The following is a 25,020-nucleotide window of genomic DNA, read 5'->3' on the forward strand; positions in this document are numbered from 1 at the left end:
GCCAAATTCCCACTGCCATCTTAACTGGAGTAGGAACACTCCAGGAAGTCTTCCCATGAAAAAACAGCAGGACTATTAAAACTGATCTTCATTATTAAAAAGATCAGAGTGCTTTTAAATCCTGCAATGACCCTGTACTTTGAAAAGAATTTTCAAGCTTTTACAAGATTTTTGTTGTTTTTTTACTCCCAAGTCCTCTGCATATGTCCAGCCACTGGGGGGTTTATGGTATACTTAGAAATCGTCCTAGGGTCTGCAATGCCCCCCCCCCCCCCCCTTTTAATTAATCAAATTCTACCTATTATTTGGACTTTTTTAAAAAAGTCTACAAATACAAGCAATATGCTGTTTTTAAAACAAAACTTTGCCTTCCTGCTCTGCTCAATTTTAACAATTGTTTGTTGAAGTAAGTTCCTTAAAATTTTACTTTGAACAGAATATGTATGGAAATAATTTCAGTCTTTCACAATGTAGTCATTCTTTTTTTGCAAAGCTGTTTCTAGCGTTCGTTCTACAAAGGAAACATTTCAGTAATTAAAAACTTTGTTCTATGGGTATATTTTCCCTCTAATCCCAGTGGAAGAAAAAGGCATTTCTGCGTAGCTCTGCTGTCTAAAACTCCTACCTTGCTTTAGTTCTCACCTTTTCCAAATCCTAAGCAAATGTCAGAAGTCTATGGTATTTGCTTTCTGCAAACACAGAGTACAGTAACATGTTTAGTTCATCAGAACTCAGTATTTCACAGCTGAGACCTTACAACTAAGATGAGAAATGATTAAATTAGTAGATTAAAACGCACTAAGATAGAAAGTTCTATTTCCTCTGCACACCATTTTCACAGAATAAATGCATGCTACTTCTCAGTGCAGCCATGCATTCGGAGAGTGGGTGCACAGCGGTTGCTGGCACGCTGGGCTGGGTGCTGGGGAAGGCAGGAACGAGGAAATGACTAAAGGAAATGAATAGCCAGTATTTGTGCGAAACACACCAGCGGGGTTTCTGGCACCCCTCGTTTCCCAGGATAGCAACAGAAGGCAAGGCTACTTTATACTATGCAATACACCTGAAAATAGTCGGCTAAAATTTGGTTTGTCTCCCCGAGCATGCTCTCTTGTCAGATAAGAGAAACAGAGTGCAATTTTTCTCTTTGCAAATACTCCCGAATATGTAGATTGTGTCCAAATTCCGATGAGGGCTGGAGGGCTGCCAGGACTCCACACCTTGAAGCTGAATTGAATTACTTTGTAATTTCAAATCTGTTAGTCTTTTTCTTTGAAGAGATGAAGTTGTTCATCTCAGACTGAAGACAGGCATCAAAGGTCTCTCCACTCTCTTGTACAGGCGGTGTTTACAGGCAGTAAGGCCTCAGGTGGCCCATAGCATCTGTCCAAGGAAGAAAAACCTGAAACATGGCGCCCATCCCCTTTGGAACCCCTGTAGTTCTTTCCCCACTGAACCGTAAGGGCTGAGAACATTTTTTTCCCCAATCTGTACCTTGGACTGGGCTGTAAAACCTGCTACTATGAGGGGAAGATGGTGTATTCACCCTTCTCCTGGGGTAACAGTGCGAAACGTTCTTCAGTACATTCATCCCATGTTAGCAAAAGCAAAGGCAAACTTGAAAGCCCAGAAAAAAAAGGGCCTCTGGGGACTGGTGCATCAGCCGGTGTCATACACACTACAAATTGCCCCCTCAAGTCCCTCTGCAGAGCCCTGCTTGTCTGAAAGCATAAAAATGGGATTTTATTCTTATGATTAATTTCAGTAATGTTTATTACCAACCTCAACTATCCATTAATTATTTATAGGCAATTTACTATTTTGTGAGTTTATGACTACAACTTATAATACATGTTTAAGTGCTCTAAAAGACTTAGAGGGGAAACTGAAAATTAATTCAAATCCAGTGTTAAATGAAAAAGTTAACCCTGCTCTTGTATCCACAGGGAGTTTTCAGTCTGGCACTGCAGAACTCCCTCTAGGGCCGGGAACTCCCACCAGCCACTTTCAAATAGCACTTTTCCAAACAGACAGTTTCCATTTACTGAGTAACCAATACTCAGTTCATCCTACAATAATAGCACTGAGGTATCATAAACATTACTCAAGTTACAAGTTACTATAGCAATTGTAATTTCACTGCTGAAGAGTTTACTAGATTAAGGGGTGGAGTCTGCCAGTGCTTTGGAGTATTCTTAATCCTAAAAACAGAATAGGCACATCATTAAATAATTAACTGACTTGGTTTTGGAATATCCAAGTTTGTGACATAAAATGTCACTTGCAGTGCTTAGCAAGTCTTTAAAATAGAAAGCCAGTATTCATATTCAGAATGGCCAAAGCAGTAAATAGATTAGTAAACTTGCTTAGAAGTTATTACCAATGAATAAACAAAGCTGTTGCAGTTGGCAAGGAAGAACCATGAACAATAGCAAAGTGCATCCCCTCTGGTACTCAGGCATGCAGGAAGATGGGCAACATAGTTGATAGTTACTGTAAAATTTTAAAAGGGCAGCAATTTATAGCACTGTGCAGTGCAAGTCCTGAACTACAGCACTGTTTAGCTTTTAACAAGCACAGTTATGTGTGGTGTAAGTGTCTGGTAGCTGAACGAATCCAAGAAGTCCTGTTACAATCAGCTTCAGAAAGGTGATTTATTTCAGTTAGAAACCAAAGCCAGAACAAAAGGTTTCACTGACTCTACCCGTATTACCTCACAAGGCTTTATCAGACAGAAGTTAGAACAGTTTTATTTTCCTAAACCCCAGTGAAAGCCACCAGATGTAGAAGGCTCCTCTCATTATGTTCAGCAGTGGCAAAGTAACAGATCTCAGCTGATCCAAGCCAGACCAAATACGAGGAGAGGTGGTGGCAAGGCACACTTTACAACACACCTGAGGTGTGTTTAGATTTCGGCAGGGAAACAAGGTTTTTGATCAAAGAGGCATTAAGACCTGAAAGGTCAGTAGTTCAGGAGAGTAGTCCACCAGAGCATCTTTAAAGTGTGATTGCAGCTGGATTTGCTGTAAGAGACATGACTCTGCAGCAAAACTTAGCAGGACAAAAATTACACCTTTGACTTCACAACTAAATAGGATAAATATCTTCTAATAATGTGGCTTTAGGTACCTCATATACAGTAATATGTCACTTTCCTAAAGAACATATGTAGTTTATAGTGCCAAGCCAGTAACAAAATGAAGGTAAACTGCATTCAGTTCATAAAGAAAAGAAAAAGATTAAAAAGTGCATTTGGTTCAACAAACATCACTACTGAAAAATTTCATTTTCCGGTTGTGTGTAGCAAAAATGTGCTTCTTCCTTGGGATTGTTATATATTGCATGTTTCCATTTGACGATGTGGTTTTCAAGAAGAGATTACAGGTAAAAAGATGACCATGTCTGGAATCCGGTGATACAGAAAGCTGAGTGAAAAAGAAAAAAGAAGGGTTTTTTTCCATCCTACAGTAAGTTAATCACTTAGCATATTTCAATTTAATTTTTACACAGATTTCCTAAAAATAAAGTGAAATAAGAAAAGAAATGACATAACTAGGAAGATAAATGGAAAACATCCCACTATATGATTTAACTTACTTACAAAGTAGAAATGGCAACATACATTTCCTAATGAGATTTACTTTGAGACACCAAGCTGCAGGCCTATTCTTTCCCTTCAGAGGCTACTCCAGAAAAATACTGTCCATTTACCTTAACTTTGTATCATGATTCTTTCTACTTTTACTCCTTCTTCATCTACCACTTCTCCTTTGCCAAAATCCTCTCTATTTTACACATTTCCAAGTATGTGTCAGCTACTGTGATCCCACCCTCATGTCCTCATTGAAGAAAGCAGAAGTGAATTATGAAAGAATAAGCTGGACAGTCTCTTTTGGTTTTCTTTATGAATTCTCCAGTCTAACAGCTCTTCTGTACAAGGTTCCCACAACAGTATACATCTTCAATATCCAATGCAGTAAATAGAATAAAAGATAGCAATGAAAGTGTGCTTCAAACTATGTATCTCCACAGCAACAACAGTTGCTCAAGTTTATTCTCCACTGGGGAAGGGAACCAGTGTTAAGAATATTCACCCAAAATACTTCGTTAAAAACAGAACATGAGTGATTTTTTTAAAGCAATGGGGAATGACAGAATTTTCCTTCCAACTTGCATTGCTTTAACAAGAAAGAAACAGAGCTTATTAAGGCCTGTTTGACCAAAGACACAAATGCACTGATAACAAAGTATTTCAATTTCATTTCTCTACATGTTTTGTAACACAGCTTAAAAATAGTAATGTTCTCAAATCCTTGTAATTATAACATCAATTCTGCCTTCCTCCTTAAGTTGCTCCTGTTTTCTCCTTGAGGGAATAAACCAAATCTGAATTATTCTGAATATCTGAAATGCAAGTTTGAATACAATTTCTTCTCTACCAGCTTTGCTTCTAGTGTCTCCCTTACCATGTATTGTAGGAGTGAGTTACAATCATCATTCTCAGTGATAGACGTGTTGATCCTTCTACAGACACGCTAATCCTCCTTTGTCATGAGAACATCCTGACTAGAATTTATGTATTGCTGCTCTCTCTCAACCAGTAAGTAATTTGGCCTACAGTCCAGCTTATGTAAGGAATAAACTCACGTTTCAGCATCCCCCATATTATGTTGCTTTGCATTTGGTACATTATATTGTACCTTTTCTAAAGCTGTCAGACAGGTTTCAAAGAACAAAAACCAGCTCCACATCCAAACAGTTATATCAGGATTAAGCAATTGCATTAGGACATATGCTAGAACAGCTGGCTACAGCACACAGGAACATGTAAAATACACACTGTGGTTCTCTGAAGTGCTTACTTTCAGAGCAATTCTTACCTTAGTCTGGATCAGTGCTTTGCAGTCATTAATACTGAATCCATCAAATCTGAACTCCTCATTATCTTTAACATTTGATTCCTCAAAGATGTCATCCTGGCTCTCCAAAAAGTCCTAGTAAAACATAATTTATATTTTCTCTATGAATTCCTATCTGATCTCAAAGCATATAACCTAAAGAGAAGTTTCCCTCAAATAACAATAACCACTAAATTTTATTTTCTGAAGCTGTATTTTATCGTGTGCCTCCCTTGCATTAAAACAATTTTATGCCAAGAAGAGTTCTACACAGGTGAATCTAATTGTGACCTAAAATTTTTTTAAAAAGCCATTTCAAATTAAAATTAGCCCTAACCTACACCATAAAATAGCTGAGAAATACATCATCATCAGTATTGATAAAAGCAATACAATTTTCCAGCAACAGAAAAGAAGTAATGACATAAATTTAAGCCGCCTGTGCATTGATTTAATGCCGCTGTATCTATGGGCAAGAATGGAATAGAAGGTGAGTTGAACTATGTGGGAGAAATGTTTCCCATTCTCTCCTGTTAAGTGACAGTTCTAATAAAAGTGACTTTCAATTGCAGAATAGGTCCTATACCTTCAGCACTGTCATTCTGTTTGTGTGTAACTTGCATAAAAGGTCAAATATGTCCATAAAATGAAAATTGAGTGCAGCACCCCACCCCTCATGCATCAGCAAACAAATTACCAATTGAAACAGTTGCTTCTGAAAACAAGTGACTAATTCATCCCTAAAATAACTAAATAACCAGGTTGAATACTAAACCATCTCTGATACCCTTATCTTCTCAAAACAAGGGATGCAACAGAGACATTTCTTTTTGAGATCTTTCAATACTGTTGGTTTGTTCTCAATTCAATTTAAAACATACTCCTCTCCCTCAAGCCTTGCAAAAACAGACAGAATAATCTGAGGAAAAAGGAAGTGGAACACACTTTCAGTTAGTATACAGTAAAAATATCCAGTAATTACTTTAACAGCCTCTCTGATTCAAATCCGATTTTCACTTAATGGAAAGATATTAGAGGCTAACAATTTTCTCATACTCTGAGCAAAAAAGAAAACCATCTTACTGCACACACATCTGAAAGCTAATTCTAGGTCTATACTAAAGCTGAACGTACCACCTAACGCAACAGGGCGCTACATAATAGAGACTTCAATGTAAAGACGATCAAAATTTGATCCTGCACAATTTCATAGTTACTTACACATAATGATGAGAAAATACTAGACTATCATTTTAAAAGGCTCTCTGTAAAAAAACCTTAGACTCACCCAGATCTAGCTCCTCATGCATCTGCATGTATAGCTTACAGAAAATCAGATTCATGACCAAGTGTTTATGTTGGCATACTAGCAAACCGTTGTTCAATTACCTTTTGATTTGCATCTATTCCAAGAACACTCAAGAGGTTTTCTTGGCAATGAGATTTACTCCAGGGATGTCTTAAGCTGGGGGTATTATCAAAGTCTCTAAGTGTTCTCCATATGTTTTCAGAATCAATGCTAGGAAAGAAAACACAATCTGAGGTTATAAGGTGTACAAAGTTTCTAGTAGATTTATATAACGTAGTTATTTTCACTACATATAGTTGTGTATAGCCTACCTTGATCTAAAAAGCAACTTATCTTAAAACTATTTCTACATTCATTCAAACTATCAACCCAACTTACTAATAAGCTTGCATGACAATTAACGGAAACGGTAAGTCAACGTAACTGTATGTTTGGGCTTCTCAGATAAGAAGGGCATTAGAAGAGTATTTCAGAGATCGTTATATCCAACAACTCAGATTATTCAATTGCTTCTGTGAAACGTGGGTAGAGTTCAGCCCTATTAATTCTGCACTTTGCATTTTCTGTCTCTCAAACATTTCTCCTTCCTATCAGTCATGCTTTTCCACTGCAGGGGCCCGCTGCTCGGGTGGGTAACCTGCATCTGCTCTAGACACATATGTATTACACAATAGCCAAAGGTACATGCTACTGAAAGCATGAGAATTAAAGAGTTCCCTCTACATAGTACTTTGGGTTCTTACATTGCATTCATCCGATATAAATCCAGTTGCTTTTTGCTTACTACAGGATGCAATTATCATTGATCTTAGTTATTCACCACAGTAGATCCAGGCTTTTTTGTCTGTAGTTGGTACTCTGCTATAATATTGCAGTCCCTTATATATATCGTATTTCTCCACAAATTTGAAGCTGATTAAAATACAATGCATATGCAAGGCACTTGCCAAAAGGATGCCCCCTTTAAGTGCCCCCTTATGATTCTTATGACATTTCCGAAGTGTGGTCTGACCAGCTTTCTAGATACAAAGCCTCAGATGTACGCAAAAATACTGTTCAGTAACTACAATACTGCTCAGAAGCTGCTGATCCTTCAGAAACGTGTAGCATCTAAAAGCATTCCAGCTGTCTTAAGAGAGCTGAGTTAATGATACTAATTGCTATCAGCATAACCCCAGGAAAGAAGCCAGATGCGTGACAGATTCTGGAGCACACCTGGTTAAACAGGAGAAGAAGTTACCACCTGGGAAAATCAGGGAGGGAGGAAAAAAAAAAAGCAAGTGTGTTGTCAGTAGAAACAGCAGCAGCAATGCTCCTGCCTCAGACGATGGAGAAATAAGTCAGATGCATTGCTCAGAAAGGACAAACGAACAGGAAGAACAGGCTGCCTGTTGGGTGTTCTGGCATTCCAGAGGCTTAGTCATAAGAAGGCACACCAACAGCAGGAAAAACCCTAAGCAGGAATTTGTAATTTTGATATATTCCCTTCTTTGTTTTCCAATGGCTAAAACACAATCTATTTCCTTTAACAACACAACACAAAATTGGTAAAATCTATATGCTGAAGAACATAGTGATTAAAAAGATTTTTAAGTTCACCTGCAAGTACCACTGATTTTTAAATTATGAAATAAACAGTGTAATTGCTGATCTAAACTCATTACCAAAGTTGATTCTTCGTAAGTTCAGGAATCCCAACATCTTCATTATTTGTATCAAGTACTTGATCTAAGCTTCTTATGCTCTCTCTGGACTGTGATACAAAGATTTCTGGAAAGCCCAACTTAAATATATCCTCATAGCTGTGGTTTGCCTAGAAAAAACAAGAGTTTTATTACATACGTTATACAGGCCATCCCCACAGTTCATAAAGGACCTAGTCCAAAGACGACAATGTTTCCAGAGACTGTATTATTGACTGTTTTTAAAATTTGTATTAATATTAACAGCACAGAGGGACTGGGCCCATAGTTCAGTATTTTGAGCATTTACCTAGAATTAGAGGAAGAGAAGCAAGAGTCCAAGAGTTTCTGATGAACCTTAGTCTCTAGCGTCCCAGCTACTATCTTATAGACTGGTTTGCCTATTAGCACTCCAGACTCCTCCTTCTGCTCAGCTAATTCAGTCCAGGTCAAAACTGATGTATACATCAATTCAAAAGTTTGTTTTGCTCACTTAGTATTCGAACACATCTAATTCAGCCAAATGTAACATAACTACTAAATGCTATAGTTACCAATAAATACTTGCACTGTGTAAGTCTGCATAAAAGCTGGGGTGAGTACGTCTCTATATCCTTGCATTTGCACCAAAATTTTGCCAGCCTATGTTAAAAATCAGAGCCAGATTTACATACTTGTTCCCCGTCCAGCAGTGATGAGGAGGAGGTTTGGAGGACTGAACCTAGCCACGTGAGTGATCCAAACAGGCCTACTCGAAGTAACAGGGTTATCTGAAGACTAAGAAATATATATACAAGGAAGAGTGCGCATAATTTACATCCTTTCTTAAAGGGATGTTACCATGCCATCTGGCCCAGAAGCTTTGTCCTTTTATTCCTTCAAAGAAGGAATTACTGCAGTTTTCTAAATCAAAGCAATTAATTGACTTCAACACCCTGCAGAGGGACTGCAATCCAGGAGCCACAATGTTGCGTGAAAACTAGAGAATGAAACCAGTCAGTTTGTTTTATTTGCCTAGCAATCAACAATTTAATCTGGAAAACATAGATATGGATACTCCATATTTTGACACTTTCATTTAATTGTAATTCAAACAGCTGAAATAAATTGAGATATTTCCACAGTTTCATTATACTGAACTCAGACAAGTGCAGTGAATGCTGAGAGAGTATGGATTTAATTTAATGATGAGTGGGCAAAATCAACAGAGCGGGTAGAAGGCTTCTGGACTTCTGAGCATGCTTCTAGAAATAGAATTTGTGCCCCACGCTGCTCCCTCCTGAAGCAAGACCTTGTTAAACTGCATGTCCTGAAGGGCGACTGCTGGGACCTTCCAAGACTCTTGGGTAAAATCCTTTGAATCTTGCCCAAAGTATCATAATACTTTAAATTGATTTGTAAATTATTTCAGTAGACTTAACTTACAACAGGGATACTATATGGAGGAGAAAGAAGTTTCAGAAGCAGAATTCTGTGAAAGCACACATGCTAAAGCATACACAGAGACTCATGGTCAAGGAAAAAAAAAAACCAACTTCCAAGTAGGTACCAAAACCTAAATGGGATGGGAGCTAAGGAAAAGTCAGGCAGCTGCTCTTGGGTTTGGGGTGGGAGGGAAATTACAGCCACAGAAATGTGAATTAAAGGAAGCACAGGTCTGCCTCATTTGTAGTATCTTCTTAACTGCCTGTTACTCCTACATGCATACAAGGCTTACAGTTTAGCCAACCCAGATGAAAAACGCAAGATTTTTTTTTTATTACCTTCATTACTGTCTACTTCAGTGGGTGTTTCTAAAACAAAATTTGGGTATATTTCCATTTACCTTGTAGCTTTGTACTAATTATAAAAGTATGAATGCAGAAATTTCACATCTATGTTTTTTGACTAAATCCTCTATATTCTATCAGAATACTCCAGTACTTAAGCAAGTGCACTAGTCCCTCTCACAAAGGCCAGTATTTAAAGAGCACATGAAAAATCCTTAAAGTTATTCAACCATGTAGGCAAAATATCCAGCTACTGCAAGGAAATCAGTGATTGTTTTCGTCTTAAAATACATGATCCTGCTCCAGACTGACATCATTTAATTAACTGAAGCATTAGATATTGAAGGTCAGACCTCTGACCTCAGATAATCTCTAGAGGTCCCTTCCAATCTGTGTGGATTTTTTTCTATTGACCATACAGAAGGCAGAGCCTCAACCTGAAGAGTTTATGATCTCAAACAAACAATACAAAAAGCACAGGGATGAAGGACAAGCTACATGTATATTGTACACACAAAGAAATCTCCAGCAGCTCTACAGCTGTTTCTCTACCCTGAGACAAGAAAAGACAACTTGAAACTCTAGGCATGCTTGACTTACTTAGCTCATACTGGATATTTCCTTTTGCCTTTAATAAATGCAAAAACAAAGCAACGGCTTCAGTAAGGTTAAGATCTGCTGCTTTTGGAAAGAAACCAAACAATCTGCTATATTCTATTTCAGCTCCAGTCATTACATACACTCTGTTTTCAACATAAGACTTCTTGTCCCCAATTTCCAGCATTACGAACAATTTAAATTCTCAGTTTATGCATACCAATAACCAGGTATCTTGTGATCTCCACTCTATCAGTGCTGGACAGCTTAGCCCACGTGCATCTTTGTGCTTTCCCTAGTAGTACCTCCGCAACAGGTAAAGTTCCCAGGCAAGGGCAAGAAAGCCGGTCTCCAGAATCCCCTCAGTTCCCTATGCATACTAAAACTCATCTAACAGATTACAGGCAGTAAGCTATTACTGCTACTGATTAACCCTGTGGAAGTCTTAGTCGATTGCTCTCTTTTTTCCAATGTTTTAATTTAGGATAAAAGTAGTAAGAATGAGGGCATTTTGTTTTGTATTTGTACATTCTTATTTTCCTCTTGTTACTTTGCTTTGGTGATGCATGTTTGGTAAACGTGGAAACCCATTAATTGCAACAAGGTACAGCCCTTAACCTGAACCCTTCTTTGTGCCAATAAGGACACATCATATTATTTATTCAGATTATTAGTTCTAACATTGTATGAGAGAATGTAACATCCTATGCTAAAAAATGAATGATATTAAATTACTTCTATTCATTTTTTTGTGCCATTAACTTCCACCCTCAATCAGTCTAAAATTCCAGAAAGATTGTCGAATTATTCAGGCAGTACATTAAATAAAAAAAGCTATTGGTTTTGCCAATTTCTAACTCAATGTTATGTTGGTTTATTTCAATAAGCTTGCAGGCAACTCATAGAATTTGATCCATCCTGTTTTTGTTACCTGACTCCCCTATTTTTTGTTTCCTAAGTTCATTTTTGTCTAGCTTTTAAATTGCATGTGCTTCAGGGCAAGGTTCATCGTTTCTACATGCTTACTTATTCCTACTGTCTAGAAGCAAAGTAGCACATTACATTCTTTAAAGCTCTCCAGCAGGATAACTTGTTTGTCAAACACTGTAAAGAAGTTGCTTTTGCTCCACTTGAGTTCGCAGCAAAGTAACTTGACAGTTTCTCTCCCTGTACAGCTTACTCTCTATAGAGAAGACATTCAGATACAAATCTTGAGATGTAGGAAGCAGTAACACAAACATCTGGTCTTTGGTTTACTATTAACACATACCTCATTTAGAGAGCTCGAAGCCTCCTGTATCCCACTGTGTAGAGATGGCTCAGAACAGAAGTGACCAGCAGAAGTGCTACAATGTCCGCTGCTTAAGTCCGTATGAACTCTAGAAGTTTTTCTTGCCTTCACCAAAGCTTCAAGATTGCGACTGAATCTCTCTGACTTGTCTAAGGACCCCCTGAAGCCTTCAAAATCACCCCAGGAACTGCTGGGTTCTGAGGTGCTATAACTGCTCTCAGAAAACCTCTCACAACTTTTCCCTTTGCTATTCACTACAGGGAGGCTTTGCTGCATTACTTCAAGGTTAATAATTTCTTCATTATTTGTCCTTTCATTCAAATTACAGCCACTTTCATCGAGAGACATACCACATACTTCAACTGCGACGTCTTTTAGAGACATCCGGCGAGATGTGTCCATATTAGTCAGACTTTCTACAACTGACATGTTCTGCATCTTTAAGAACAATTCATTTCTTGAAATCTGTACTGCGAAAAGGCTACTGAAGTTCAGTTGCATTAGAAATCTGAATATTTCCAAAACAGAATCAAATTCTTCATTTCACCCCAAAGAATAACACCACTGCTAAATCAAAACAGGATGTCCTTCAGCCTCTCCTCCCGTAATCAGCGTGTGCATGTTATTCAGTCTCACTTTCTGTGTAGGATATTAGCTTGCAAAGAAAGAATCATAAATAAATACTTCTGTGATAAGGGCTGCGTAGGAATAAAGAAAGACAGCTGATAAGGTAGGAGAAAGAATGCTCAGGTTAAAATAAACACATTCCAGTTTTATACAACTAAAAATCACCGTAGGCAAAATTATTTAAAATTTACACTTAACTATCTGCCCACACCACAAGCAAGTCATTAAATTAGTGAACAATATTCAAAAAATGCTTAACAGCAGTTTTTGGATATTAACTGAGTACTGATTGAGTATACAGCAGACAAACCAAAATAATTATAGACAATATCAAACAGTTATTAAATATTTTCTACAGCTATTTATTTCATCCATCTCATGCATACTGAAAACAGTGCTCTTTTTGTTTGCGTGGGCTTTTTCTGTCTGAAAGATTACTGAAGAGGTGAATGTGAATCCCAGCAACATGGGAACTAGCTGTTTAATCCTGTGAAAAACACAGCGCTTCCAACTGTTTAAGCAATTAAGGCAGATTTAATAAGTTCAGTTTGGCATCTGTAAATTATACAGGCAATACTGCATTTACCGTTTCAGATTAATCGCAGCTCCTCGAGGACTTTTCCGACTGACAAGCTGTTTTGGGGGGCGGGTCAGGAGCTACACTAAAACCACTCTTGAAAGACTGGCCGCTATTAGCTATTTTCTGTGCCTAACAGGCAGAGCAAATCTTAGCGGTTTTTTCCCCAAGTTCACCTCGAAGGTGGCAGAGGACCGGCCGGGCACAGAGCACGGAACGGCTGGACCCTCGCCCGCCCCGCAGCGCAGCGCTGGGTCTGGCGGGCGGCCCCGCCGCCGCGGGGCTCGGAGGGGCCGCCCGGGACGCGGGGGCACGGCGGGGCTGCCCGCCGCCGGCCCTGCCCGGGACGCCCCTCTCCCCCGGGCGGAGCGGGGCAGGGGAAGCGCCGGCGGGCGGCGGCCGAGGGCCCGTCCCCGACCCGCCCGGGCCGGAGCCGCCGGCGCTTCACCCGAGGGAAGAGGCTCCTCCACCCGTGTTTCCCACCGCCCGGCCCGGCCCGGCCAGCCCGAGCACCCCGGGCTGAGCGCCGGCACCTGCCCGCTGCGGGGAGCCGGGGAGGAGGAGGCAGGCGGGGGAGCACGGCGAGCCGCCTCGCTCCACAGCCCCCGGGGACCGGAGGGCCGCGTCCGTCCTCAGCTCCCCCCGGGGTGGGGGGGGGAACAGAGCCGCCGCCGAGGCGGCCGCGGGGCCTGAGCGTCGCTGGCCGTTACAGCCGTTGGGGCAGCTGGGAGCCCCGCCACCCCCGAGCAAACAGCCTTACCACCGATCCACCGCCCGGCGAGCACCCCGGGCCAAGCCGCGCCGGTAGGTCGCCAGGGGCGGGGCCTAGGTGTGCGGGGCGGGGCGGCGGGGCCGGTGGGGGGCCGTTACCGGCCGGGGCGGGGCCGCGGAGGGTGTTCGCTCTGCGGGACGGGGCGGCCCCGGGGCACAGCGGAGCGCGCCGTGCCCCCAGAGCCGCTCAGCCGGGGCGCTGCCGCCCGGGACGGGCGGAAGAGGCCGTCCAGCGCCCAGGCGTGCCCGATCCCCCGCGGGCCTGCCCGGCCTCCGCCTGCTCCTCCTGTCAGGCCTGCGCCTGTCAGGCCTCCGCCCCTCAGCCCCTCCTCAGCCTCTCGCAGCCCAGTGCGGCGGTCGCCCTGACGAAGTCCCCGGTCTCTCCCCTTTCTCTCTTTTGACAAGTACTTCCCCGTTCTCCAGCCTTGCCCCTGGGTCTCGGTCATTGCCGTTGTCTTCACCTGCATCTCCCTTGGGTTAAAACCGCCCTGAGGTCTTCCAGCCAGAAGTCAACTCCTGCCCTCCGGGAAGAGATTGATTTTAAAATCGTGATGTGAAAAAGAGGAGTAGTCACATTTTTCCGGCTTCTTTCAGCAATCTGGCAGCCTGAGGACATACGGTTTGATGGTGGTGGTGGTGGTTCGTGTTTTTAATTTGAGAATAGCTGAAATCCTCACATAATTACAAAATTCCATGATGCAGACTTAAAAAAAAACGGTGATCAATCCACCCAGTAGCATAACCTCATGATAAAATGGTAGGAGTGGGCCAGTGACAGTCTCTCAGGAACTCCTCTTCCTCTCTCCCTCCTTTTGCCCCACGAGGTATTTGGTTGTCCCCCCTCTCTGCTGAGGCTGGGACTTGATCCGCTCGTATCAGATGAAGCCAGACGCTGTGGGTCTGGTCGCTGTGGACAGGTCACCCCGCAGCCCGGGGTGACCATCTCTTCTCGCCCATCCCTTGAGGAGCAGAGGTGCGGGCTGCAGGCAGCGTGCCCCAGGCTGGCTGCTCCCACATCTGGGTGGCAGAGGGAAGGGCGCAAAGAGAACTGCTCAGCCTCCCTGTCCTTGGGGCTGGGTTTAACATTTGGGCAGTCCCAAGCAACAGGGGACAGTTGTAAAAGCAAGGAAAAAGGTTTTCTGGAGCAAGGCCCAAAGTAAAAAGCATTTTCTAGCCACGTGCATGTTTTCCAGCCCAGGCACAGATACATGCCCTCCCCTCCCATGCATCTGACTGTCATTCCAGGCTGTAGTGCTTTATCTGAGGGCGAGAGGCTGAATTTGGGAGCAATGCCCAGACGCAGAGCCAAAGCAACTTTATTGGCAGGTCTCTGAAAGATTTTTTTAATTTGTTTTCTTTCTGCTTTGGAGCAGTGTCTTACCCTCCTTGGACATCCCATGTCAGCCTGCAGCTCTGAGGATATCCAACCAGCTCAGCGAGACCGTGATTCAGCCCCAAAGCGTCTGACACTTGTTGGGATAGCGTCATCATCCTACACTGCAGTAAGTTTGTGCTGTAGGGACCTCTGTGGTTCCAGCTCTCTTTTCAGTTTGAAGGGAGCTCAGCATTTTTTCAGCTACCGAGATTGTTTTGCACAGCTTTACATTTTCACCTTTGTCTTCTCAAAGGAAAAGGCTACAAACAGACCACGCAGAGGCTGAGATGCTCCTCTCCATACCACGCTTTGCATCCGGAGGGGAAGGGGTGCGTGGGTTTTGCAAACCTGCCTCTGCCCTGCCAAGTTCAAGCTGTCTTTGCAGTAATGCGAGTGGAGCGGTGGGAGAGCTAGTGAGCATCGGTAGCTGCCGCAGGCCTTAGAAACCTCAGTGTAGGAACAGAAGAAACTGTGGTGCTTTCTTCCCTGAGTAACATCAGTAACTTTATTAAGGACTTGCCACATAACAGTGTTGTTTATTTCTCTCTCCAGCACACCTTATAACCCACCTTGGGAAAACCAATTGCTAATCCTGAGTCCCTGCAGAGGAAGCAATCGGCTGCACCATCTGCTGGAGGTACCTACTGCTGCCTCCGCTCTCAGGCAAACGCAGCTGAAAACCCACAGAATCACCCCAAGAAAAATCTGCACTGGTGCTTTTTGGGCAGGCTTTCAAAGCAGAAGGAATCAGCATGAGGTATGGCCGCCCTGCAAAGTGGATTTCACCTGCCCTCCTCTGAATTCACTTCTCTTGACTCGGCGCAGCTCAGTGTGCGTGTGACAGCTGCTGCTGAGATCCCTAATTCGTATTTTAAATGACACCGTCTCATAGACTGACTAGTTTAAGTTAAAAGCATTATCACAGTTGGATTAAGAGTTTTCCCCTCTGAAGTACATTTGGGACAAAATTCATGTTATCTGTTTGGAGGATAAGTCTTATGATTTTGTCTGACATATACCAGGCCTTGGGATTTACCCCATAATTACTGCATTAAATCAATAATTTATTTTTGAACTATCACTTCTATTTTTTAAAAATAACCCAGCCTTTATTTAAAAGGTAAATATGATGCCAAAAGCTTCAAATATGGACTATGAGCTTACATTTAGACACTTAAATGTATGCATCTAGTAGAGCAGAAACTCACTACTCAAAAATTCACCCACACAAACAACTGAATTGACTGAACTCTCATCTGCAGCTGCTATTACTGCTCCTGCCACCATTCCTACTGGAAAATTATTCAAGTTTAGTACACATACTCTAGAATTATTCTTTTTTTTCATTTTGTCCTTTCAAAAAATACCAATTTGCAATGAAAAAACTCAACAGAATAACTGAAAAGTATTTATTTTCAGAGCAAATCAGCACAACACTGCTGAAATACAAATTTTTTTTTGTTTGTGAAAGATCTGCTCCTGAATTATTGAATTGTGTGGTTCCCCTGTAAATGACTAGGGTGATATGGATGGCTTTTTTTTTCATTCATTTTCTCTCTTGGAAAAAATACAAACAAGAAGTACCTTTGTATGCAGAATTTTCAGTGGTTTTTTTTTTTAATTGAAGCATTAAACAAGATCAACTTGCTATTTAAGTGGATGTCTTTTCTTTTAAAAAAGAACAAAGTTACATTTAGCTAAACTGGCTTAAAATGATGTTTAGAAAGTAAGAGTAAACATGTTTTCAGAAGTGGATAAATAATTTTGATTGATTCAAAGTGACTTTTCATTAAATGAGCTGTCTTTTTAGTAGATTATTAAATTTTTTTTCTCACCGTAAGTATCCAGATTTTAGAAGTGTAGGACATCATTAGTTCTTTCATTTAAATAGTAATAGGGAGTGTTCATCTTATTGAAAACCATTGCAGATATCAGGTGTAAACACTGATTTAATTGACTAGCTTTGGCTTAAATTTGAAAATGTGTTGATTATTCCATTCAATTTCCTCCTGGAGGCACAGCGGGTTTTGCCATACCTTCCAGCTTTGCTTTGCTGTTAGTATGGATGTTTCAAAATGTCAGTAAAACCCTTCAGCTTTTTCCTGAGTTAGAAATGAGAACAGCAGCACTTCAGGGCAAACTTTACCTCTCCCCCCTGCACGACGGCCGCAGATCTCCTGGACCCCCTTCGAAATACTGCTCTGTGTGCTACAACAGTGGGATGGGAGTCACTGGCATTCATGAGTCACCTGCAGCAGTTCCGCAGTGCTTGGGCTAAAAGACGAACCAGAATCTTTCCAACAGCAGATGGCAGCTCTCCCTTGTCTCTCTTGCATGCACGCAATACTGTTAGTCCTCTTGAGCAGGGGAAGTAATTCATCCCCTCTGCACACTACATTAAACAGGTATTAGACCACCTGCTTTATGTGCTGGCCACAGAAAAGCCATTTCACAGCACCCCTACATTGATGGGCTGTCAGTGTAGAAAGACCTACCCATAAAATAGGCAACATCCTTTGCCAGGAGGCATAAGATATACTTTAGGTCCCTCTTTTCTTCTCTCAGGTGTGGAAGATAAGGGAACTGTAATCCACCTCTCAAAACAGCTAGATGTGCAAGAGACGTACATGCCCTGGGTTCATTGGCTGCCTTTAGCACTTTTGTCTAGCCCAGTAGTGTGGTTTCGGAGCAAAGCTCGCGTTTGCTTCTGTGGCTAGGCTGGTTCTCAGAGTGACTTTGAGGAGCACAAGCTAGGTGTCTTCTGGGGAAAGGCAGTGAGATGCCATTCCACTCTGGCACTTCACGGAAATATTTTCTTCCAAATCCATATGTGGGCTGCACTACTTTAAGATCCTCCAACATGTTACGTAGCACATGTGCCAAAAGACGACTCTCAAACCATTCAGAGCTCCCACAAGATCCTGAAGTGGTTGTGCTATATGTAAAGGGCCAAGTGCCATAGGCACCTTCCTATTTGCCAGCATCTGCCAGCCTTCAACTCTTGGCCACCACTCCATCATCCACTGACACTTCTAGTTTGAAATCCTTTCCTGTCTTCAGCTGCTTTCCCTTCTGTTGTCAATCCCACTTGCTGAACCCCTCACTTCTTTTATCAGATCTTTTTCTTACTATCCATTTGCCAGCTGTTCCCTCTTCTTTATGGAAGTGGTAGTGCATGTTATTCCATGAGAGGGACGTGAGAGGGACAAAGGTTTCCTGGGTAGCAGAGCAATTTGGTGGCAAAGCAGGAGGTTGCTAACATCATAACTGCTCCTGCTAGGAGAGCCCTGGCAAGCAATAGTCCACAGATTTCAGGAGAATAAAGGCGATCCTCTTGAAGTCCCACTACACTTCATTGAGAGCATGGCAGACATGCACCTAGTATGTGAGTGCAACACGGCAGCAGCTGCTCACATGGACTCTGTCACCATGGTGGAGAACCTGGAGGGATGACAGTGCTTTGACATGGCCCCAGGGTTGCTATTCTTGGATCCCACAGACAATCCCTTCGAGGTCATACTGTAAGATACCTTTTTTACCTCCTCCCCACCATAGCTGGCATGAGCACCCCTGTATGCATACTCCTGTTTCTAACACAGCTAAGTGTACTGCTTTTCTATACATGTTGCTTGGCAGGGGGCGGGGGGACATAAAGCTTCTAACGGAATTATTGCTTTAGGCTCAGATCTGCAGGGAGGTGGTAAATATCACCAGACTGCCCAGGAGAGCTGGCACACCTCTAAAAGCAGCTCCCCAGGGGCTATGAGCTGCAGGAGAAATCATTCACAAAACAGCTACATGAAACTATGAGCAGCAATTGGAAACTGCCTGCCCAGTCCTGACCCAGTATGGATGACTTTGCCTCACAGCCACGCAACAAACATTGTAATGCATGTGTATAACAAATGTGGTAGAATGGCTCCTTCGTTTATTCAACAGGGCTGACAGCTGACAGATGCCAGACTGGCTACTCAGAAGCAAAGGCTCTGGAGAGGTGGCATGGCCCCACAACATGTGTCCCTCCAGAGCCATCAAACTGCTCTCTGAACACACACCCTGCAGGCAGGCCTGTGGCAGGAGCCAGAGGAGGAGGGAGTTCAGCACCTTGCAGTGACTGCTGTGTGAGTGCAGTCCTCCAGGAGACAGTCTTATTGAACCAAATTATTTGCTACTGCAGGCATAGCCACTGGCCATCTAAAGGTCTCACTTCTCGTGATCGACCCGGACAAAGAAAGGATCCTCAAGGCAGACAATCACACATCTTTTGAGCTCTGAAACCTCCAACTCCTGCTTATCTTACTGCTGTTTTCTTCTCCCACTTAAATCTCTCCTTGCCCTGAGTGTAGTCAAAGCAGAAAACCTAGAAGCATATCTTCTCCTCACGGTACCCCTTCTGAACACAGGTGAAAGTGGGTCCTACACTCCCTGGACCTGCTAGAGCTTGTAGATGGATGCTACATATTCAAAAAGGTGATTGTTTACATGTATGCCAGTAGTGTATGGTACTACAGTTGAATTGTATTTGGTGCTTCACAGTCACCTACCTATACCTGCTCCTTGCTCTATTGTCATTTGCCATGAAGCTACTGCTCTGTGTTGCTTTTTCTGCCAATCATTCAAAATTGTCATATACATACATTGAGTATAAGTCCAACAGTCTCTGATGCCCTCATGGGTTTTTCAGATACGTAGACATTCATTTACTGAAAGCATGCCCTGTAATTTTTGCCAGTCCCCTGTGTGCACTGTAAACTGAGTCGCGATCGCTGCAGTTTGCAGCTCACTAATCCTCTGGTTTAATGCCTGATTAGGTCCCAAATCCATTATTGTTAGTGAGATGTGGGTGTGGGGAGGGTAGGAGGATTTCATCCTCTTGGCTGAGAGTTAAGCTCCTAGAGCTACACCCGACTGGTGCTGTACCAGTGTATTAATTAGCTTGCCTGGAAATTTCGTTGGTGCTGTTCAGTGAGGTTGTTGAAAGGTCAGACACTCCATTAGAAGTGTTGTGCTTCAACTTTAAGTTGTAGCACTTGACACTTAACAAATCTCTAGGAAAAAAATCAAATAAAGCATTAGCATAAAAATATTTTTAAAAACTTGAGTCCCCACTTCAAGCAGCATTTGAAAGAATACTGAATCATAATAATTAGCACCTTTGTAGCTCCTTAATTACAAGAATCTCACTTCTTCATTCTCCAAGTGAGCTTCACAAGGGCTCCAAGGTAGGTGGAGTAGTGGTCACCACTGCACTTTGCACAGGAGGAAACATCACCACTCCACTTTGCACAGTTTAAGTTATCTGCCCCCAAAAGAAGACATTAAGTCCCTAGTGGATGTCTCCATGTCCCAAACCCTGTGAAAAGAAATTAATTATCAGCAAAGATGCCATTTTATTGCTTAAAGTGTAGCACTGCAGTATGACTGAAAGATACATGGCATCCTTGCAAGAAAATAAGAACATGGAATTAAATGACAAAAAGGCAGAATTTGTGTGAGTTTTGCATATGTGTGTAAGGCAATCCTCTGCCTTTCCTGCCACGTGGTGCCACCACTCTGGTAAAGCAGTATGACTGTGGTACAGACAACAGGCAAGGGCTTAGCTATCAAATAAAATAGGTGACAATTTCTGAAGCTGAAGCAAACTGCCAGCTGAACTTTCAAACCCTTGCTGTGCCTGCTCTTACCCCTGGGAAGTGGGAACATGCTATCTCAGACCTCTCACTCAGCTTTAAGATAGGACACGTGTGTCTCATAGCTGGGTGAGCCAAGAATATGCGCCCAAGGTGTTACGGCAGCATGGGGGGACAGCTGGCAGCTTGTGAAGCTGCAGTAACTCCATCGCGTTGGGCTGCGGGTGAGCCCAGAGCGGCAGGGCAGGCTGTCAGCTGGAGGGTCTGTGGGAACAAGCCCTTCTCTCCCACCTTTGCTGCCAACATCCCACGTGTACTCCCGGCTTGTCTCTCCCTTCCCATCACAGCTAAAAATACAGCGTGTACCACACTCCAACAAATGTTTTCGAAGTGTGCATATGGCATATGGACTGCATTTAAGCCTTATTCAACCATCCCCTCGAGCCATACTTTCAGATGCTTTTTGCAGCATGCAGTTGATAAGAAGGCAGTCTTTAACCTCACTTTGGCTGTATTGCAAGTGGTAAACTTAATACAGTTGAAAGGATCACAACATAGTCATTTTTGAGAACAGAAAACTGTTTAAACCAGCAAGGTTAGAGCTAACAGTCAGGAGCTGGATGGGGAAAGGAGGCTGCTCTCCAGCTCCGTGTGTGTAACACCAAAACCATCAGGCCAGACAATGTACGGAAAAAATCAAAAGAGGGCAGGCGAGAGTACACAACCAATTCCTCCTGTGCTAATGACGCTATCACAGCTAAAGCTGGAAGAGGGCAGCATGTGTTTTATTTAATGCTTTATACTGCTCCATTGCTGAGGTTACATTTCTGAGAGCAAAACAAATCAGCCATAAAAGCTGAACCTCTGCTGCGGCAACTGGGTCTGGCCTGGAAATTCAAAGTTTGGGTCTAGATCCAAACTCTCCCCAAATGCCGAAGGACTTGCATTTTAAGATTTAGATTGTGTTAATTTCTACTTACAGTAAAAAAACCAGAAAAAGCGTAGCACGCATCTATTAGCAGCTGGCCTAGGCTTCTTATGCTATTGTAAATGAGGTTAGCAGGACTCTGCAGAGTATTATCATAAGGTTGCAATTAGCCATGAGAATTATGCCACACACATTTTACATTAAAGGAAACAGTTGCAGTAAAAGTCTGTTCAATTCAGACAACATCAAAGCACGCAGCTCGTGTCAATTAATAATACAGCAAAATATAAACTTTAGATGCACAGACACACCAATAGTTTATTTTTTAAAAAAGCTCTTGTTGAGAAGTTTGGTCACACTTTATATTAGTTTTCCATTTTTGAATATTTTATAAAAGGGCACTAATTTATTATTGGCTTGAATAGAAACATGATTTATATAGGTATGAATGTGTCAGGGAAAAAACATGAGTTATATGGATTTGGACATGTCAAGGAAAGGCATTTTGTTAACTAAAACCCTCTTTAACAGTAAATTTACTGAACTACTAAATTTTATAAAATACTTAACCATATACTAGCCTGTCTGTCTATTCACCAGTTGCTCTGTACTTGTAAGCTATTGATGCTTTATATGCTGTTTAAGAGTAGAACCTTGCAGAATAAGGTGACTTGAAAACTTCAGATTTTTGAGTTTACAGCTAACACCTGGATGTTGTTCTCCCTACAGTCAGTGAGAGAGGCTAACCCTCTTGTCCCGTGAGCCACATGCCAAGATTTGCCAGTCTTATGTCACAGGCATCCAAAGAGCTGGGGGAACTCCAGCAGCCATCCCTCCATCCTACTGATAAACTGCACAAGGCTTGGGTTGGTACTGGGCAGCCTGGTTAGTTCAATTTGAGCATGCATGTTTGATTTGCCCCCCAAGCTGGGGATTTTGCTAACCCAGCAGAACATGAGCTATATGTCTGGAGAGGGTCTGTGCTTCATTTACTTGGAAGTAGCATGTGGCTGCTGATTGATCACCCCTTGCGCAAAGAGCTGCAATCTGCTGCCCAGGTTTCACCTAGCTCTGTGCAAGGACACCACGTGCCTCAGCTATGCCCTGTGTCCCTCACGTGTTGGTATACACTGCGGGTGGGCTGCCAGAGGTTCTTTCCTTTCTCACCCATGGGCATGAGGATAAAAATATGATTACCTGTGACTTGCTCCCCTTCTCAAGCTTAACTGTCCATGAGATGGTGTTTCAGCCAAGGGACTAAATGGATGATTTGCACCTCATTCCCCAGACAGCCACGCCAGCAGTCTGCAATTCAGAGCACTCTATGTAAGAGAGTTGTCTGTTCTGTCATGGTTTTGCTGTTATTTTTACCCTTTTCTTTTGCTACATCTCCAAAAAATCTGCAGAGTCTTAGCTAATTTGTCTTTGTTTACTGCAAGGATTTCAACATTCAATGAACCAGACCAAATTACTGACTTCAAATGTCTGATCTATAGCATGGATAGAGTCTTGACTCAATTACAACTAGCAGAAATTATGTGTGTGCAGAAGTGCAGACTCGTTCTAGCGCCATACCCCTTTCCGTCTCTACGCTTTTCCCAGGAACTGAAGAGACTTTTTCAGCAAGATACAGAGCCTATGATTTTACAACAGTGCTTTCTGGGGATCAGTTTGCTGACTATGCCCTGGAGTCCCTGACACTCTAAGAAACAAGGCTCAGCAAGAAACCTGAGAACAGTGTTTCTGACTGGAGCGTACATGTTGTATGAGGAGACACCCGGCGATACAATTTTCCTAAATTTTCTTTGTGAACAGGCAGTTACCTTCCCAGCTGTTGTATACTCTAGAACCACTATGACTAAAACCACACAAAGTATATCTGGCCACTGCTATTGTAATTTAAAGCAGTTTCAGCCATCAATGGGTCATACTGCAAAGTATGGGTTTTCTTAGAGCTCTTCCGTGAGCAAGGGGACCGTCATGGCTGAAGGAGCTACCTCCCTTCAGCTGAGCCCTGAGAGCTGACCTTCTATGCATTTCCTATGGAGTTAACAAGTGTTTTGTTCCTTGGGTGAAGCAGATGGAAAGCACACGAGAGACAGTTAGGAGGGTTGTGGCACCTTAATAGCTTTTAATGTTTGTCCACACCTTTCCCATAACTGTCAGTTACCAAGGTTGACCTGCCCATCCCAGTCGCAAGGGCTGTGTTTGTGACAAATATGCTTTGTGGCTACAGGGCTCTTCCCTAAGGTCTACTTTATCACAATTTTGTGATAACTAAGCTCAGGAAACAGATTTGCAAAGCCCATAATAAAAGGTTCTTCTCTCTTCTTAAATAGCAATTTACCCTAACTTCATATATGAAATAATTGTATGTTATGATAAATTCACACCGAGCTTTGGTTGTTCCACTTGATCCAACAGTTTTCCCCAATTAATGACAATAATTTTTCTGTAATATAAGAATGAATCAGGTCATTTTATAGACTGAGCTTTTGAATGAATTACTTCAGAATTTTAGATTTCTGAGCTGGATTCATAGTGCTAAAAGAGTAGGTGTATATGCAGCAGTTTAAATAATCAGACTAAATGATTCACAGTGTATATATAAAGTTGCAAAATCGTCATCTTAAGGAAAACACACATTTGAAGAACACTTAATGTTTCTTTTCCCATTATTTGAGTAATTTTGAAAGGCATTTTTTATGGATACAGAGTGTTAAGTATGAAATATGACAATATTTTGCCTTAGGGGGATTGTGTTCTTATCTTCCGACTTGCGAGAGGCATGAGATGAAATGTCCAAGCTGTTCTAGCTGTCATAGCTACATAATACCACTTTGAAGTATGTTAATATTCTTTCTGAGCTGTTCCACTGCTCTCCACTGAAACCATCCCATTACAAGTTGTCTTCAAATAACAGAAACAGCTTGAAGAACCCCTAATCTGCAGGGCCGTGTGATGCTGCTTTAGACATGTTGCAAGAAGGGACAAGAAAAGACAAGAAATCAAAACTAACTGATGTGGTTAAACTGTGGAAAATCATGCGCCTTGAATTCCATGGACTTACTTTAATCAGTCCTGCGATCTGTTTAGTTAAGCTGTTGTAAGTCCTAGTGTAAGCACTATGAGGGATATTTAGTAAGGCTAAGACAAGGAAGACTTGTTTCCCTAGGCTCTTTCCACAATCACGGGAGAGAGAAAAAGCCTTTTCCAGGAGAACAGCTGGGGCTGTGGATCCACTGAACTGATCTCCTGAAAAGATGCTGAAAGAGCGATGTCCCTTCCTCCAGTCTGTCTGCTCCCTCCAGCTAGCTCTTGTACTCACTGGACTTTCCCATCAGCCAGATCAGCTTTCTAACACAGAAGAAAATGATGCCATAGTTTCCTGCTGGGTTAGTCTGCTGCCAGGCTGGTGGCTGAACTGGCACACGGCTGATTTGGCCTTCTCTAGGTAGAGACTCCCCTCCCAGGGTGATGAGCAGTACTTTCAATCATTGAGCATTTTCACAGAGCTCTGTGCCTTAGAGCATCACCATTATTCTGCATTACATATATGTACATAT

The 25,020-nt window shown here is 42.3% G+C and overlaps 1 protein-coding gene across 1 annotated transcript; it reads right to left on the bottom strand.

Annotated features, from left to right (window-relative positions):
- Nucleotides 1-2,635: 2,635 nt before the first annotated feature.
- Nucleotides 2,636-12,952, bottom strand: CLBA1 (clathrin binding box of aftiphilin containing 1). The gene is made up of 6 exons (XM_009815467.2): nt 12,760-12,952; nt 11,526-12,201; nt 7,872-8,020; nt 6,288-6,417; nt 4,881-4,994; nt 2,636-3,425 (listed from the first exon to the last, which is right to left on the bottom strand). Exons 2-6 carry the CDS (start codon nt 12,045-12,047, stop codon nt 3,258-3,260), a joined length of 1,083 nt encoding a protein of 360 aa, XP_009813769.2. The 5' UTR covers nt 12,048-12,201; nt 12,760-12,952; the 3' UTR covers nt 2,636-3,257.
- Between the last annotated feature and the right edge of the window lie 12,068 nt (nt 12,953-25,020).

Source organism: Gavia stellata, chromosome 7 (assembly GCF_030936135.1).
Source record: "Gavia stellata isolate bGavSte3 chromosome 7, bGavSte3.hap2, whole genome shotgun sequence".
Taxonomy (NCBI): Eukaryota; Metazoa; Chordata; class Aves; order Gaviiformes; family Gaviidae; genus Gavia; species Gavia stellata.

Bases quoted from the DNA above. Each gene is read 5' to 3' on its own strand.
- CLBA1 (XM_009815467.2), bottom strand. From the start codon at position 12,047: ATGCAACTGAACTTCAGTAGCCTTTTCGCAGTACAGATTTCAAGAAAT. The intron at 8,021-11,525 runs GTATGTGTTAAT...TGTTTTTTCTAG, and splicing joins CTTCGAGCTCTCTAAATGAG to GCAAACCACAGCTATGAGGA. The intron at 4,995-6,287 runs GTAATTGAACAA...ATGTTTTACTAG, and splicing joins GAATAGATGCAAATCAAAAG to GACTTTTTGGAGAGCCAGGA.